Here is a 17,170-nt window from a genome sequence, read left to right as displayed (position 1 = left end):
TATCTTTCTCTGCTGTATAGAAACTCTCCTGCAAACTGTTCAGACTACCTCGGGACTGGCTGTTATTCTGTTTACTAAAGCTATGTACGAGCCAGTTGAAGAATTACCTTCCTTGGTAAGTGTATTTCTTTGCTAAAGACTGGGAAATGTTGTAGTGTTGTTCATAGGCTTTGCTAATACGGTAGCAGGACCTGCCGGCCTCTGTATTAGTCCTTTGCTGGAGTGTAAATCCTTTATTCTCTCCTTGCTGTATGAAATAATAAGACTAAGGTTTTAAATTTGAGAAGAACAATGGCTAAGAAATCTCTTCAGTTCTTCTAATATTTGCAGTTACGGACAGAACAGCTTTTCTCCTGTGCTGAGATACTGTAATGGGTGTTATTTTGCTGTTACAGATCAGTGACTTGCTGCTTGGGTCGATGAAACGTGCAGGTGTGCCAGTGTGGTTTGTGAGTAACTGTGGGACTCTGTGTACTGAAGAACTCCCTGACTCAGTCCTTCTCTTTCTTTGCCATGGAGCGCTGGCTATGCTGGAATGGAAGAATGGCAGCATGGGTGAAAATGGAGAGAAACTATTATTAGATGTTGTATCAGTTTTGTTGTCTTTGGGTTCAGAGTAAGCCTGTTTTGATTGTTTCATGTTTGAGGGGAGGGGTTTGATCTTCTTGTATTTTTAAATTAATTTAAAACCTGTGTTGATTTCAACCTTAGTTCCTGCCTTGAGGGTCAGTTTTGTGATTTTGTTTTTGCACGTGTGGTTCTCAATTCTTACAGTTTTATAAGTCAATGAAAAGTTTTTCTTATATTTTCAAGAAGGATGCAATAGCATAATGCTACTGAAATATTAGCATGTGGATACTAATTTTTATTTTTGTTTTTAAAATAGCAAGAGTAGTGCCTTGTCAGGTTTCTTTTCCCCATATCTAGGGGCTTTAGCTATGACCAGTTAACAGTATGTCAGGTGACTGAGCATACGCTTTGCAACATCCAATTCATCACCTCCTTTTTGTGTTAGTTCCTTTTCTCTAATGAATGGTTAGTATCTCCTTCCCTGTTCTAGTGTGAGGTAAACTACTGTGATCAATAATTGTTTTGAAACAAAAAAAAGAAAAATATTTTCTGGAAGAATTGATAAATGCAAATAATGAACTTTTTTTTTTATTTGTTCTTTTTAAAAGGTTAAAAGAATCCAGTATGGCAACATCTTTGTCTAGAATCCTTGCTATTTGGACTAATTCAGCACTGGCTGCCCTCATTTCAGGCTCCCCAGATCTGAAAATGAAACTTAATGGGAACTCAGACGTAATTGGGAAGCTGCTTGAATACATTTATACACACTGGGAACACCCTCTTGATGCTGTTAGACACCAGACCAAACTGATATTCAAGAATCTTCTTCAGATACACCGAACAACCATTGCTGGATCCAATGAAAAATCAGACCCGTTCTTTGCAAGGCTGATAAAGCATTTGCTAAGCTTGGAATGGCATGTGAAAGGGAAATACGCTTCCCTTGGCTGTCTTGTGGAGTGTGTGGGCACTGAATATATACTACAGTTGGACAGAACAATTCCAGTACAAATCTTGGATGTGATGAGTGATCAGTCCCTTGCACCCTATGCTAGTGATCTTTTGGAAACCATGTTTACAAATCACAAAGCCCATTTTACTTCCAGTTCTCAGGCAAGCACCTGGATTGACCAGTGGCATGACATCTGGGTTTCTCCTCTTCTAGAAATACTGTGTGAAGGGAACCATGACCAAACTACTTACATAATAGATTACTATTTACCAAAATTGCTCAAATGTAGCCCTGACAGTCTGAGCTACATGGTGAGAATTCTTCAGGCTTCTGCAGATGCTAATCTAGGTAAGAAAATAAATATTGTATTTGTCATTAGGATTGTTTTAAAAAAAATCTCAGAAATGTGATTTCTGATTTATTATTATTATTAGAATTAATTCATAGAATGGTTAGGGTTGGAAGGGACCTTTAAATGTCATCTAGTCCAACCCCCCTGCAAGAAGCAGGGACATCTCCAACCAGATCAGGTTGCGCAGAGCCCTGTCCAGCCTGGCCTTGAATGTTTCCAGGGATGGGGCATTCACCACCTCTCTGGGCAACCTGAGCCAGTGCTTCACCACCCTCATCATAAAAAAATTTCTTCCTTATATCTAGTCTAAATCTACCCTCTTTTAGTTTAAATTCCAGATGGTTATTATTGCTGTTAGCATTTCAAGGTGGAATTCATAATAATCATAGGTGTGTCTTCATGCCATGAGCAAAATAATTTGTATTCTAACTGTGGGTGCCTTATTTTTCTCTTTATGTGCCAAGCTTTGTTACATATCAGTATTATTTTCTACTGTTTTTCCTGTTCTGCTACTATTTCTTACACAGGCATGTCTGATAACGGGGCTTTACAGATTGGGTTTTGTTGCAAGTATGTGGATACAAGATTTATTATTTTCTTGTAGATTTTGACATAATAGAGTGTAATTTTAAAATAATGGCTTGTGAGACATCACAAGGTCTTTTTTCCATGTGACATGTTGAAGAAGCAGCTTTTTGGGGTAGAAAATAAAAGAGGGGGCTAAGGGTCATGTGTTGGAAGTATGGGGAGTTTGTGACAAGTGTTGCAATTAGTAAATTGTTTATTGTCTTAAACTATAATTATTACTGGTTTTCATTTTCTTTAGGCTCTTGCAGTACTAGAGGAGCTCTTGGAGCACTGATGGCATGCCTGAGAACAGCCAGGGCTTATGGGCACCTTGAACTTTCAAATATCATGAGCAATGGTCTTGTATCTACTGAGTGTATAAAACAGGGTTTAATTCACCAGCACAATCAGGTAGAGGGACAACACTTTTTTCTTTAAATTAGAATAATTGCTTAGATCCTAAATATTGTGCTATCATTGTTTTAAAACAAAGGTATCATGGCAGGTGTCTGTAAGTCTTTCGTGGTTAACATCTAAATATCTTTCAGGTTTGCATTGATGCTTTAGGTTTGCTCTGTGAAACCCATCGTAGCACAGAAATTGTGTCTGTGGGAGAGATGCAGCTAATCCAATTTTTCATTATGTACAACTTGAACAGCCAGTCTCCTTCAGTAAGGCAACAGATATGTTCTTTACTGAGAAAGGTAATTTGAAACTATGAACAATGTCTAATGTGCTTATTATGGTAGTTATTATCACATGTAGATCATTGTAGAAGGATATGGATAAAATAAGGAAACTGTGTGTGTGTAAAGAACAGTTTGGAAGATGTTAATGGCAAAAGAAAGCAGTGTGGAAGGACAAAATAATTAATTGGAGGTGGGGAGGAAAACAGGGGAGTAGGTTTGGCAAAAAAAAAAAAGCGCAGTAGTCCACCTCTTTCCATTCTCACCTGGTACAGACTGAGGAGTGCAAGATGGAAAAATTGTGTTAGAGTGAGTGTAATAAGAAAGGAAATACTACTAGTGGGTAACAAAAGAGCTGGGGGAAGCACTCCTGAGGTGAGTCAAACTCTGCCAGACACTGAAGCTGTAAAAATTATATGCATTGGCTGAGCTTTGTTTTAGTAGAGGAACTTACATTCCATGGAAAGCGGGGAGGTGGGAGGAGATTAGGCATGAATTCAAGGAGGAATATGGTGAAAGCTGTCAGAGGTAGAGAGGAAAAAAAGGTGGGTCATAAGAGAGATGGGGAGCCAAAGAGTTTGGAGTGGAGAGAGAGAGAAGGATCAGTTCTGCCTTGTGCTGTACGCAAACTTGTTTTTACAATTACAAGCAATATGATCTGGAAATTGTTCTGAAAAAATCTCACTTTCCTTTGTTTAATTTTCAATTGCTCTTGCCTTAGCTATGTTTTACTTTTGTTTTACAAGTTATTTTGTAGGATACAAGAAAGTTCCCAGGTACTTTATAAGTCACAGCAAAATAAAACCAAGCAAGAGTTACTTGAACACTCAACTAAAAGGCATCCTTTGAGGATTTTGCAGCAGTATAAAGTAAGTAAATACAAAGTCAGTTAGACTGCTAGAGGTGCACATATAAGAGGTGGGAGAGCATTTCTGAAAAATGGTTAATTGTTCTTGAGAATAGCTCTGGGTAAGTTAGGCTTTTCAAGATTTTATTACAATGGTCATCTTTTTGTGGGAGTGGGGAAGGGAAACTTTTTAAAAAAAAACACAATCAATCATCCAGCCTTCACTGTACTCTAGGAAAAAAGAAATTTGTCAGTACTACAAAGGTAGGCCTCCCATTCCTCCAAGATGAACTGTAATGTGATGATTTTGTTGGTTAACACCTAAAGCAGAATATCCTGAATTCAATTACTTAAACATTTGTTTATGGGGCAGCAAGCAAACTGTTTTAAAATCTCTCTTGTGATTTTCAGGATTTCATGTCATCTGTATGTAACAGACTTTTTGAGGCACTGTTTCCTGGTTCATCACATCCAACCAGATTTTCTGCACTAACTATTTTAGGATCAGTAGCGGAAATATTTTCCGTTTCAAAAGGTGAGAAGCCTAATTTATAGGGTGTAGGAATGGGAGGTATTGAAGTAGATTCTTTTATGCCAGCTAGTTAATTTCTGTCAAAATAAACCAGTATTCTTAGTCCTTAGTTTGTATGGCATTTCCTGTGTTGCTTTCATTTTACCTGAAGGAAGGATAGTAAGTTTTATTGGAAAATGGAATGTTGAAGTAAATACAAATATTTATGGCCTGTTGAATGTCTTCCATAAATTTGGATTTTTTTGCATAGCGTGTTTTTAGCAAGGTTTTTCTTAATAATAACAAAAATTCATTAAAAACTTTTGGACAAGATTCAATGTATTTGATAACTTTACCCCCTTTTTGTGTTCTAACACCTTGATAATACGGAATTTAAAATGTTGAGACCATAAAACCCCTGATTGAAAAGGCTTACATATCATAATGATATTATTATACTGAATAAGAACACTTTAATTGGATAGTTTATGATGTTGTGCTGCTGTTATTTTAAATTTTCTTCACAATGTTATGACAACCCCAGTTTGAGAAGTACTAGTTAGAGCCTCAGAGTATTGCTAAATCTTGTGTCTGGTTTGTATGGCCGACATAAAAATATGTTTTCAGCCTTAAATTTTTTTTTTTTTTTTTAAAGAAATAGGACATGTAAGATAAAATCTGGTTTTGAGAGGACATAAAAATGCCTTCTTAGTAGATCTTGTTTTCTCAAAACCCCGATAAATCATTAACACATTAATTTTATTATTACAAATTTGCAATATGTTTTGCTGCCTTTTTTTTTTTAATAAAAAGTGGTATTGGAAGTTGTTTATAGCAACTTTAGGATTTCAGAAGCCTGGCATTACTTTTATAGAGGAGATTTAGCTGCTGTTGTGTTCTATGCTGGAATGTGGTGTGCTTGTTTACATCTGAAAATTTCTGTCTGCTTCATAGCATTAGGTCAGTTGCTAGAAATCATGACTCCTTTAAATTTAAATTAAAAGCAAAAAACGGTAATGGCTTTCATTTTAGGGCATTATTCTTATGACCAAAAAAAAAGCAACCAACTCAAAACACACTGAAGTTTTAAACTTTTTTTGAAAGAAATTATTTTCTAATATTACATACTTCCAGGAAAATATTTTTTACGCAAAGCTAAAATAAAGTTTACTTTCAATGCTGAATTTAATGTGAATAAATGGGATTTTGGTTTTGACAATAAGTTACTTTCTGTATTACTGAGAGTAATTTTTTTTTATATAGTAACCTTTTTTGAACAATAAACATGGCATTTTAAGACCTATTAAGAGAAGTAGGTAATATTAAAATAATACTTTAGCTAAAATTTCGTTTCAACGCTTCTATTAGTATGGCTAAGCAAAATGTGAATGCAGTGCTTATTCTGAAAAGAATTACAGCAAAACTATGTGAGGCATTGATTTTTTTGAACAGGTCAGGCACAAGTTTTTCAGTTGGATCAAGAGATTGATTCTGCTCGTGTCCAAACTTTGATCCAGTGTTTTGCCAGTACTTTTGAAGAAGTAAAAGTTCTAGCATTTGAGCTTTTGATGAAACTGCGTGATGTTGCATTTAATTTACAGGTATGTAACTAAAAGTAGTTGAAAGGCAGTAATTTTGTGAAAGATGAATGTTCTATATTAAACCAGGTACTTGGATTAGGAACAAAGCATAATTGCTGAAAATGAGAAATCAGTCCAAGTTGACTGCAGTAGTGTTAATCCCTAGCACCCTAGCATCTTCTATATATTTTTACACAGCTTCTGGCCTTATCTAAGGAAGCTTGTTTCTCTAATGGATGACAGAGTTTGTCAAGTTCATTTAGTATGACTACGGGATATGAAAGAAATAGTTAATGCAAGCTCCTTGCTTAGCTGTGACTTCCCTTCATAAATGATTGAGGCATTTTGAATTGGTTACTCTTGTATTTTAAGAAATTCAGCTCTGTGTTTCTTTTGCTTTCTGGTTGATCTTGGTAATTTGATAATTTTGATAATTTGATAAATTTGATAATTTTCTGATGGTCTTTTTTTTTTTTTTCCTCCCAAATTTTACCTTTTGACTTGATAGTGATTTTTCTTTTTACTACTTAATAAAAAGTTGCTTTTCGATTCTAAAGTACTGGTGAACAAATACGGCTTCATAATAAACCATGCTTCTCTGTGATGTCCATTGGGAGATAAAACACAGTATTTTGGAAACAAAAACATCCTGTGAGGTGCAGCATGTTTGAACACTGCTTTATAAATGACTGTCTCCATCCTCAGTGTGCATGTAATTGTATCTTTGCAAAATACATATACACATGGATGTTTTGAGTGTAAGGTTATCTAGGTACAGAATAAGTGTTTCTTAAGAAATATATACCAATAAACTTGCTGAAAAGCAGGTTCTCATATTTCAGGTTGCTAAGCAGCTTAATTAAATAAATATGGGAACTCAATAAAATGAGCAATGTTGGTTTGGTTTTTTTTTTTCAGGATTCAGAAAATATAGATCTCCTATTCCAAGCAGCAATGGATCTTAGCACAAGTACCAAGCCATATGATTGTGTTACTGCTTCATATTTGTTGAACTTTTTAGTACATCATGAAGAACTACAGCGTATTTGTTTAGGAAAATGTGTTGAGCATAAACCCCAGATGCATGGAAACACATCAGTAAATACAGTGGAGAAGAACACTTTAGCAGGTAAGCTTTTAGGGAAATTACCCCCTCCCCTTGTTTTTTAATATTTATTTGAAACATTACTGCTTTTCCTTAAGGCTTTTGGTAGGAGGCATAATGAGCAAGAGATGCTTATTTCTAATAGGATTTTAAGTATATTTTGGTTTGCTGTTAAGAAGCCAGGTGCCTTAGTAAGATCTTATTGTAGTCTTGCTCGTGTTGAGGCTATCACATATTCTCAGAAGATTGATTTTGTTGTTATTTTGATCAGAGGGAAAGTGACATTGAGGCCCCAGTAGCTACCCTGACAAAGCTGTGTACCTGAAGTGCGGGAAAGGAACCTCTGCTTCCTCTAAGAGCTTGCTCACCCAGAGCAAAGGCAGATGGGTTTGGTCTGTGTAATGTTCCAGTACTTGATATTTGTGGTACTGTCCCTTGGAGCTCTATTCACTTGGAACCATTTTTCTTAATGGTTTGCAGTCCTGCTGTCATGGTTTAGCCCCACTCAGCAGCTAAAATACCACAGAGGTGCTCACTCACTCCCTCCTCCAGTAGGGAGGAGAATTGGTAGAGAAAAGAAGGCAAAACTCCTACGTTGAGATAAAAACAGTTTAAGAGGACAACAGAGGAAAAGAAAACAGAGATAGAAAACAAATAAAAAAAAAACCCAATAACAGAAAATACTTAAGCACATAATTTACAGTACAATAGCTCACAGTGGATCCTGATGCCCAGCTTCCTCCCAAGTGGCAGGAGGCTCCTCTCAGCACTGTCCCTTTATACACTGGGCACGATGTCCCATGGGGTGGAAGGGCCCTTTGGCCAATTTGGGTGACCTATCCCAATTAGTTGGCTAATTAGTAACCTGTCCCAGCTGTGTCCCGCAGCCACAGGTGCCACCAGCTCCAGTTCCTTTCCCAGCTCAGGTGACGAAAAACTCCATCCTAGCCAGAACCAGGGCACCTGCGTATATACATTGGTGCAGTAATTAGGCTTTGTTCACATGTGAGAGATTTTTCCTTTGGTTTAGTGTCTCTGGGTGAAAGCTCAGAGGCTGTAAACCTGGCAAATTTGTTAAACAGTCTTCCTCCACCTTCTGTAATTTGCAATAAACCAAAGATCTTTAAATCCATTATTTGTAATAAAGCATTGGATGTAATTTGTAGTAAACTCACTATTATATACTCTTTTTTTTTTTGTGCTATGATTGACTTCTCTACATATGCCTGCCAATTAATACTTTCTTCATATGCAGTCAAATCATGGTTTTGAGACGTGGTTGTAGTTGCCGTAAATGAAGCAAATGCATGGGGAACCGCATGTCTTACTGGTACAGAGTATCTCCTGTTGTTACTTATGCCTATTTTCATTATTTGGGTCTGGAATTCATTCTGGTTCTAACATTGAGTTGCTGCATGGTATAAATGTAAATAAAATAGTCAATGTGTCCTTGAAAATTGGGCAGCTTCTTTAGTGGCTAATTTAAGATTAAAGTATTTAACTGGAAGCTTCTGATTATTAATATTTTGCTGAACAGTTTGTTGTGTTAACTTGGTTCTAAGGGCAAAGTCTGACTTCCAGTATGCGGTAAGTAACTTTTAACTTCATCATGAGCTGTGGGATTGTGCATAAGTACAGGATCCCGTCTGTGCTTTTCGCAGCTGCTGTTTGATTCAGATAGACAAGCTAAATTAACTGCAACAAATATTGTTAGAGTTGAGGTAACTGAAAATCAGCAATAACTTTTATTTAAACAACAAAAGAGTGAAAAGTGTAAACAAGGAAATTGCTGGCATTTTCCATTGAATTGTTGTGTAAACAGTCTTTATTCCTGTTTCTTTAGAGTGGATTTGTTTCTTTAAAAATACAAGTTATGTATGTATGTGTAATGCAAAGCTGTACTTCTTTAAAATTTTAGTTATCAAGCTTTTGTTGGTGAATGTTGAAGAAGAAATATTTCAAGCTAAGAAGTCTCTGCTTCAAGCAGCAGCATCATTCCCAATGTATGGGAGAGTACATTGTATAACTGGGGCTTTGCAGCAATTGCCTTTTAAGTAAGTAAAACATACAGCTAAATAGTGAGTCGTAACTTCTTATTTAAGCGCAGTGGAAGAGCTGCTCAGGAGAACATACAAGCATACAGTATTATTTGTAATGCAGTCCAGTACCTGTGGCTTTTAGAACTCTTGCTGGCTGCTGCACTAGTTAGCTAGCTGTTAGATACTTCCTTTGTGTTAAACTCAGTCTTAGGACTTTTCAAACTGTACCCTCTTTACAGTTTTCATAAGCACTGTTGCGGAAGTGTTTGTAATGTCATTTTTCTCTTTTAAGTATAAAATTATTTTTAATCCATGTTGTGTTGGTTTTTGTTTGTGGTTTTTGGTTTTTTTTTTAAGTAAATTGACATTGGTAGCTGAATGGAAGGAAATGGTGGCCAGGCTCATTCTGATGTCATACGAACTGTCTGCTGTAGTATCACCAGTGGTGCAGAGCTCATCACCAGAGGGTCTTATTCCAATGGACAGTGATTCAGGTAAACCAGCAAACAAGCAAAACCTCAAAAGAATTCTGTTAAAATCTGATGCTCCTGAAGTTGTGTTTGTCTTACAGTGATTCAGAACTAGAGCTAACACTCTCCCCTTTCAATTTGTCATTTTATGTCATAAACTTAAGCCAGTCTTTTAACTTCTGATAGAGGTTGTCTTGACTTCTGCACTAATTAAAAACCAACAACAACAACAAAAAACAAAACAAAACAAAAAAACCAAACCACAAAAACATTTGCAGGTTCTGTTGTTGCATCTGTTTCAAAACAGATGACTCTGAAGTCCAGTTTTCTTTCTTCCGTAATCCTTGTAATCACTATAGTTTTATATTTGTTTTTTAGTGCTAATAGCTTTCTTTTATACTTGCATACTCAAAATGAATTACATTTGTATAAAGAACTGGAAGTGAAAACCAAAACTATCCTAAATATTCCTCTTGTTTAATGTGTAGAAAGTATAGGTCGTCTGCAAATGATTCTGCATGAGATACAACCACAGGACACGAATGATTATTTTACGCAAGCAAAAATTTTGAAAGAACACTGCAAAGTAGAGTCTGAAAAGCTGTCTGACCACAGGCTGATGGAAAATATTTGTATAGAAATGAGAGGTAAATCCAATGCTATATTAGTAATTAAATCAAGATATTCTTTATAGAGCAGGCATTTTATATGGGTGATCAAAGTTGGAAGTTATTTGCTCCGTATAGTGTTTCACTTCTTCAATAAATCTGTCAGAAACTAGTTATTCATGGACATGGTTTTAAAGACTAATTCACTGTGTTTCTGGAAGATTGTAGTTAATCTCTTTTAGAGCACAAGTGAAAATGAGTTGTTTTGATATTGGCCTAGACTCTATTGCCTTAACTGCACTGGCCAGGCAATCTTTAACGCCTTTTCTGTCAAGCAGTGCTTTTAAAGCATTTCTTGTTGAAAGGTGTCAGTGTGATTTCCCTCTCCAGTGTACACAAGACTAGTGGGGAATATGTTCATGCAATAAAACTTGTTGCATGAAATTACATAAGCAGAAGCTTCTTTTTGAAAGATTCCAGTGGTAAAATGTACATAGTACTTCTCTATTTTAATTTATAGCAGCTATGAAGTTATGCCTTACAGTGATAAAGAAATTGTAAACTTTGGCGTATTTAGTGTATGCCAGAAGAAATTTATAGAATATCTATAAATTTTTAAATTTACTATTCTATGCAAGCTTTTTAAGTCTTAAATATTTGAACTTTCTTTCATCACTTGTTTTTTTCCTATGTTTAAAATAGTTCTGGTTGGGCCGTATGGTTTGTTTCATGAGGTCTGTAAATATGTTAAAGTGGCCACCAGATGGGGATGTTGCGTTAGAAATGTGTTGCCTTTGCAGGCCTCTTCCTATGGGGGCACCTGAGATAAAAACCGAGTAATGTAAAGTAAGAGCATGCACTGATGGTTGACGTGGAGTTTGCTGGAGCTTGCCTCCAAAGTTGTAGGTGTTTCTATAGTTCAGTGTGCAGCTGAATACGAATCTTTAAAATAGCAGTTTCCTGGTGAAATGGTATACTGCTGTCTTTTTCCAAGCAGAATAAAGTACGGTGAGTGTTCAGGAGTGGAAGCAATTAGGGTCAGCAGAACTGAATTATCTTTAGGGTGAACACGTTTTGATTTTTATTTTTTTTTCATAGTTAATTGTGTTTTATAAGAAGATCAGGCTAAATGAACTTTAAATTACAAGTCTGTGTCTGAGAACCTTGAGTTACACTGTTACATTTGTTGATTTTTGTTTTTAAGGTAAAGAAAGACAAACATGTGATGTTACAGCCCAAATGGTTCTTGTATGTTGCTGGAGAAGCATGAAGGAAGTATCTCTGCTCTTAGGGACACTGTGTAAACTTTTACCTTCACAGGCTGTATCTGAACCTTCAGATGGGCTGATTACGGTAGAACAGGTAGGAAAGTACTTATTGTTGTAAAACCGTCACTTCCTATTGGGGAGGAAAGACAGTTTTCAGAAGACTGTTTTTCTTAAATCTACGTTCTGCCATGTTCTTCTCATGGTTTACTTGTTTTATTATGCTTGGTTAACAGTCTACTTTTTTGATAAAGTGTTATTCAGAAGGCATGACTATAGTAGTAACTAATAAGTGAAGAAACTATTATACGTAGCCAACAAACTCAAAGAATATTAATTCTAATTGTATTGGGTTATTTATAAGATGCATGCTGCGCTAAGGGATACCAATGCACACCTCTCTGTGTATATATTAGGCATTAATGGAGTTGCTAAAAATCTTCTAAATGGACTATATTCAAAGTGCCTTTTTTTTAATTTTGAACCCTAGATGTTTGGATTTTGCTTAAAGCTCTTCATTAATTGAACTTCATAATGAATAATTCTGAAAGTCAAACATGCTGACTAGTTGTAGTTGTGTCCTGCATAGGAGACTGAATTATGAATAATTTGTATGTAATGTGACTCTTTTTTTAGTCCTTTTTTTTTTTTTTTTTAATTTAAGAGATCAGAAATGTTAATATGCCATCTGGGTCTCCTGTAGAATGTTGAGTGCAGTGTTTACAAGAAATTAGATTACCACAGGCATTTATTTGGGAAATATTTTGTGTTTATTAAATTTCTGTTTTTAATTGATGATCTTTTTATTTCCATATGGTTTCAACAAAACCGGTCTCTGCATGAAAGACTGAAATATGCAAGGCATACTACTTTTTAACCTCTTTTTCTTTCCCACAGAAAATATTTGTTTAGTTTTTCCTTAGGTGTTAGAACTTTCTATCATAAAATAAATAATAGTATAACGTACTGCAGATCTTATTTCTTATGTTATCTAATGTTGTGGTGCCATGGAAGTAATGTTAGTATCTTTATTCTTGCATTGTCTTTAGCCTTCACATTTTCATCTGGTTAACAGCTGTGCTTGTAGTGTTGCACAGGTCTGGAGGATAGATGAGAGAATAGATATGTGTTTCCACCATTATGTTCCTTAATCTGCTCCAAGTCAAAAAGAAATTGCTATTTTAGCATAAGTCAAGTCTAACTGTAGCATCTCCATCTTTATTTAGAAGGCAGACATTAGTAGTTGCCCTTTCAGAAATGCTATGTTACTAAGCACCATATCTTATTTTTCTCATTAGGTTCTTTATGCCTCTGATGTCTTCCTGTAAAATAGAATAGTCTGTGTTCTAATTTGAAGAATGCTAACTGATGAGAAGTCAGTTTGAAATGCTGATTTTCCTCAGCCTTGTAAGGAAATATAATTTGGTTGAATGTTTAACAAATATTGTAGGAAAAAGCCTAGGCATTTTCTCTGTACTGTTTGTAACTGCCATTACTCTATTGTACATGAAAAAGACAGAATTCAATCATAAATATTAGAAATGTCAATACCAGAACTGCTGTGGCTTCAGACTTTTATTAAACGCCTTTCAGTGGTGAGAAATAAGAGAATTGGATTTTGGTATCTTATGCATGTAGAGCTTTCCTTTAAAGTTGCCCATCTTTTTCTTTATTCTGTAAGTATTAAAAGAAATTTAAGAATACAGGGAGGGGGGAAAACTTGAGAGAAACCTTGATCATATTGCCTTGAGTCAGGGCTAAGTAATTGTTGAGAAAAATCTTGTAGCACCACTTAGTCATTCAGTGTCATCCTGTTGCAAAGCTTTTCTTGTCTTGTACCTTGCTTCATGTTTAAGTCAGTAACTGTTAAGTTGTAACTTATGGGATCACTGTTATTGTTGCACATAGTCTTTAGATTATTTTTGCCTCCTTTTTAAATTGAGCATGCGAATGAAAAGACAATGTATTTTGGTGCTGATCTACATTAAGAAATGGCACAATAGAACGGTGCTTCTTGGTCGGCAGCTGCTCGTGGCACTAATTTTTGATTCCTCTTTGCAGCTATTAATGCTGTCTGTGGTGGGATGTACCTATGCGGGAGAAGTTGGCAGAGAGGCAGCTGTTGGATAATTTATTTTTTTTTTTGGTTACTAGAAGTTGGGACAATATAAAATTTGCACTTTCCTTGTCTTCTCAGTAAGTAATTGGGTTTGCATGGCATTTGAATGCCACTGTATGCACTGACTGTAACATCTTCAGTTCCTTGGTGTGGCGATACATGTACAGAGGACTCTCAAAGTACTGTGTTTGAATCGGCAGTCTTCAAAACCTAAGCCGTTTTGCCATGGGTGCTTCTTTGCCTTTAAAAATAGACGTAGGAAGTGCTTAGTATATATGGAGGAATCTCTTTTCAAACACATATTCTACCTCTCATTCTTCATCTGATCCTTGAACTCCAGAAATGGCAGGTTCAAAGCTTTACCTTTAAGGTAATCAATACAAACAGTATCATGTCCTAATAACCATCACATAATCAACAAAAAGATACCTAATGAAGACTGTGTATTGATTTTGTCGTATGACCTGCAAATCATGAAACAATGCTCCAAGCCTGGAGGAACTTGAAGCTCTTCCTCAAATTCCTGTTTATCTCGCCTGTGAAGTTTTAAGACTGTTTTGGGAGATAAGCTTGCCAGAACTGTGTACCAGAGTGAAAAGAAACAGGCAGCAGGAGTAAAGGCTGTCCCAGTGCCAAGGGTTCTGCTGATGTTAACCCAGTAGTTGAAGAGGGGTGATCTGAGCCCTTGTGGTGCAACACTGACGTACACAAAAGACCCTCAATTCTTGTTCCTTACTTGTGCCACTGGTGCAACAGTGTGGCTCCCATTCCTGCTTTGGAGTTTGTTCTCTTTAAGAAAAAAATTAAAACTAACAAACAAAACCCTCAAACCCACCAAAACCCAGCCTCTGCCCAGTTCTTAATGTCTATCTCCCCATCGGTCTATGTTCTCTGGAGTTCAGTATGGTTGGCAATAGCTCACTGGCTACTAGTTGTTTCTAACTGAGAGATGCTTTTGCCATCATTGATGGGTTTAAAGCCATCCTCTCCTAATAATTTGAAAAAATCCCCTCTAGAATATAGGACCCTACTTTAGTGGCATCTTACTGCCAGGAAAATAAGATATGGAGGCACAAATGTACCAACCGTTTCTCAGAGCACTTTCAGAATCTCTGGTACAGAATTTGTCTTGATTACTGAGATTCTTGGTCTTGGCAGCAAGCACAGCCCTGTAAATTGTTGATTGTTGCATCAGTAAAACTAACCTGTTGTACTATAGGTTTTTGACAAGATGATAAAATGTACTTAAGATATTTGCTCCCTACTCTGTATTTGAGTATTTTAACTTGAATCAGGGTGTTATTTCCTGTGCAAGCGAAGTTGGTAGGGTCACCTTTTCTTGTAGTAGCTGTGGATCTTTGTAATGTTGTAAAGAATGTGAATTCCTTGACTTGTTCTCCATTCTGACGTATGATGTATTGGTTTTATGAAACATGGAAGCTGGATGCTCGTGGATGGCATGATGCTGTTAAATAAGAATCCATACTTACGCACTTGACTCAGGCTCAGTCCTATGTCATTTGGAAGAACTGAGTTATGGCAGTGCTTTTTCTTCAAACTCTGCCTTATGACGGGAAATGAATATGTCAGAGTTCAAGTTGAAGTAAGTTTCTAGTCAATGTGGCTGTTGCAAGAAGCTCAGAAATATAAATAGTAAAGTTGAAAGTTATGTGTCATCCCCATCCCCCCTCCAAAAATCCATATGAATTATTCTAAAAACATAAGGGAGGTGGTGGAACAGGACAGTAATTTGATTTGCATGTGTATGATTTTCTTGGTTTGGTTTTGTTTACACACCTGGAGAGTTGGTCTGTCTGGGGGTCAGTTCCTTCTGAAAAAAGGGCACTTAATCCTGCTTTTGGGATAGAAAGCTGAAACCCTGTAGGTTCATAAATTAGCTTAAAGTCCACTCAGAGAAATAACTGTTTTAGCTCAAATATCTCTGGTTATTGTTTATTTCACATGAGGTGGGGTTTAGCTGCAGGAGAGAATAAGTAGAATTAGTCTCCAATTTTTTTTTTTTTTGTAATTATTGCAATCTCATTGCTTGGATAATATGAATTACCTAATAGTAGGGTGGAAAAAGACATAGTCAAATATGGCAATAACTTCTCTGACATCTTAATTACTTGTTAAAAGTATGTTTTTTATAAATAATAGAATAAGCAGAATTTTTTAAGAAACTTGACATGATTTTATGCTTGATTATATAGAAAAGCTTTGAAGAACTTTTTGCTGAATAACTTCTAGGAAATATTCCTGGAGAAAATTTTGCATAATAAAATGAAATACGTGCTATGTATTTAAAACCAATTATAATGGAAGTATGATTTAGACTTTGAAAGTTGATGAATATTAAAGAAAGAATTAAAAAAGCACCTCTTTTTGTGGAATGAGATTGTGTGGAATTGTAAGCTTCCAAACAGCTTTAAAAACTTGGTATCCTGGTAGAGGTCCAGGAAGTAACTGTCAGTGGAAGTTTAATTATAGCATTTGGCTTTTTCGGCTTTTTTATAGGTAGCTGTCATTACTACATATATACAATTTTTTTTTTTCATTTTAAAATTGTTTCTAGTAGTCAAAGACAATTATGCAGAATCCTAGAACCTTAAAAATAGCTGAGATAGATTTGTTTCCTTTTGGCATAATTTTTTTAAAGTTTGAATTTCTTATCTTTCTCAGATATTTTTGTATATATTTGTTTCTGCTGTTATGATTTAGTAGATATTTTGGGGGGGGATTTTAGCTAACGGTGAAGGCAAACAAGAAAGATTCTAAGTTTTTTTTTTTCCTCTGAAAATCAGCGTAGTCTCCTTTTCTTAAAATCTAAGTGTGTTCCTCTTGGACAAATAGGTAATTTAGTGTCCTTTAATTTTTTTGGCCTTTTTTTAAGGACACAGCACTATACCTTTAACATGAAAAATTGGATATAATATTTATTATCCTTAAAGTAAGTGCTTTTTTATGCTAGGAATTTTGCTTTTGCCAGTGGCCTTCTCAACAAGATGAAGAATTTTCTGCTTTTGATTGCAGTATCTTGCATATATAAATGAATTGTCTATACATCACTTCAAACAGCTTTTTTCTTTTTTAGGTTAAAAATATTGGGGACTACTTCAAACATCATCTGCTGCAGTCAAGGCACCGGGGTGCGTTTGAATTGGCGTATGCTGGATTTGTGCAACTTACAGGAATGCTTTCCAGGTAGAAGATAGGCAACTTACTATGTTATTAATATAATAATTTTACCAAACTGTGGCATCGATCCTGAAACAGTCTGTGCAAGCAGATCCTTGATTTCATGTGGAATTTATTTGAGTTTGGTATAGGCATGATCATGACATTAGTTGCATGACATCTGTGACTTGGACTGCGTTACTTATGGTTAGAGATGGTGCTTAGGCATTGAAAGATGATACAGACATTTAATGCTTGCTGCATTTTTCTCCATTTCTCATGTCAGTTTACTGAACAGCTCTCAAAAGCTCTTGGGAAAAGT

At 35.9% G+C, this 17,170-nt stretch overlaps 1 protein-coding gene across 1 annotated transcript in view; it reads left to right on the top strand.

Annotated features, from left to right (window-relative positions):
* THADA (THADA armadillo repeat containing) overlaps positions 1–17,170 on the top strand; it is a 165,138-nt gene that overhangs the window by 5,963 nt on the left and 142,005 nt on the right. The window contains exons 8-21 of the mRNA XM_086743213.1: positions 21–115; positions 396–616; positions 1,179–1,870; positions 2,701–2,852; positions 2,990–3,145; positions 3,874–3,996; positions 4,386–4,509; positions 5,938–6,086; positions 6,984–7,194; positions 9,089–9,224; positions 9,567–9,703; positions 10,168–10,326; positions 11,492–11,649; positions 16,766–16,875. Coding sequence (XP_086599339.1) covers positions 21–115; positions 396–616; positions 1,179–1,870; positions 2,701–2,852; positions 2,990–3,145; positions 3,874–3,996; positions 4,386–4,509; positions 5,938–6,086; positions 6,984–7,194; positions 9,089–9,224; positions 9,567–9,703; positions 10,168–10,326; positions 11,492–11,649; positions 16,766–16,875 — 2,623 coding nt within the window. The remainder of the gene's footprint in view (positions 1–20; positions 116–395; positions 617–1,178; positions 1,871–2,700; positions 2,853–2,989; positions 3,146–3,873; positions 3,997–4,385; positions 4,510–5,937; positions 6,087–6,983; positions 7,195–9,088; positions 9,225–9,566; positions 9,704–10,167; positions 10,327–11,491; positions 11,650–16,765; positions 16,876–17,170) is intronic.

The sequence above is a fragment of the Chlamydotis macqueenii genome, chromosome 3 (genome assembly GCF_036417535.1).
Source record: "Chlamydotis macqueenii isolate bChlMac1 chromosome 3, bChlMac1.mat, whole genome shotgun sequence".
Taxonomy (NCBI): domain Eukaryota; kingdom Metazoa; phylum Chordata; class Aves; order Otidiformes; family Otididae; genus Chlamydotis; species Chlamydotis macqueenii.
This window is presented reverse-complemented; position numbering and strand designations above follow the sequence as displayed.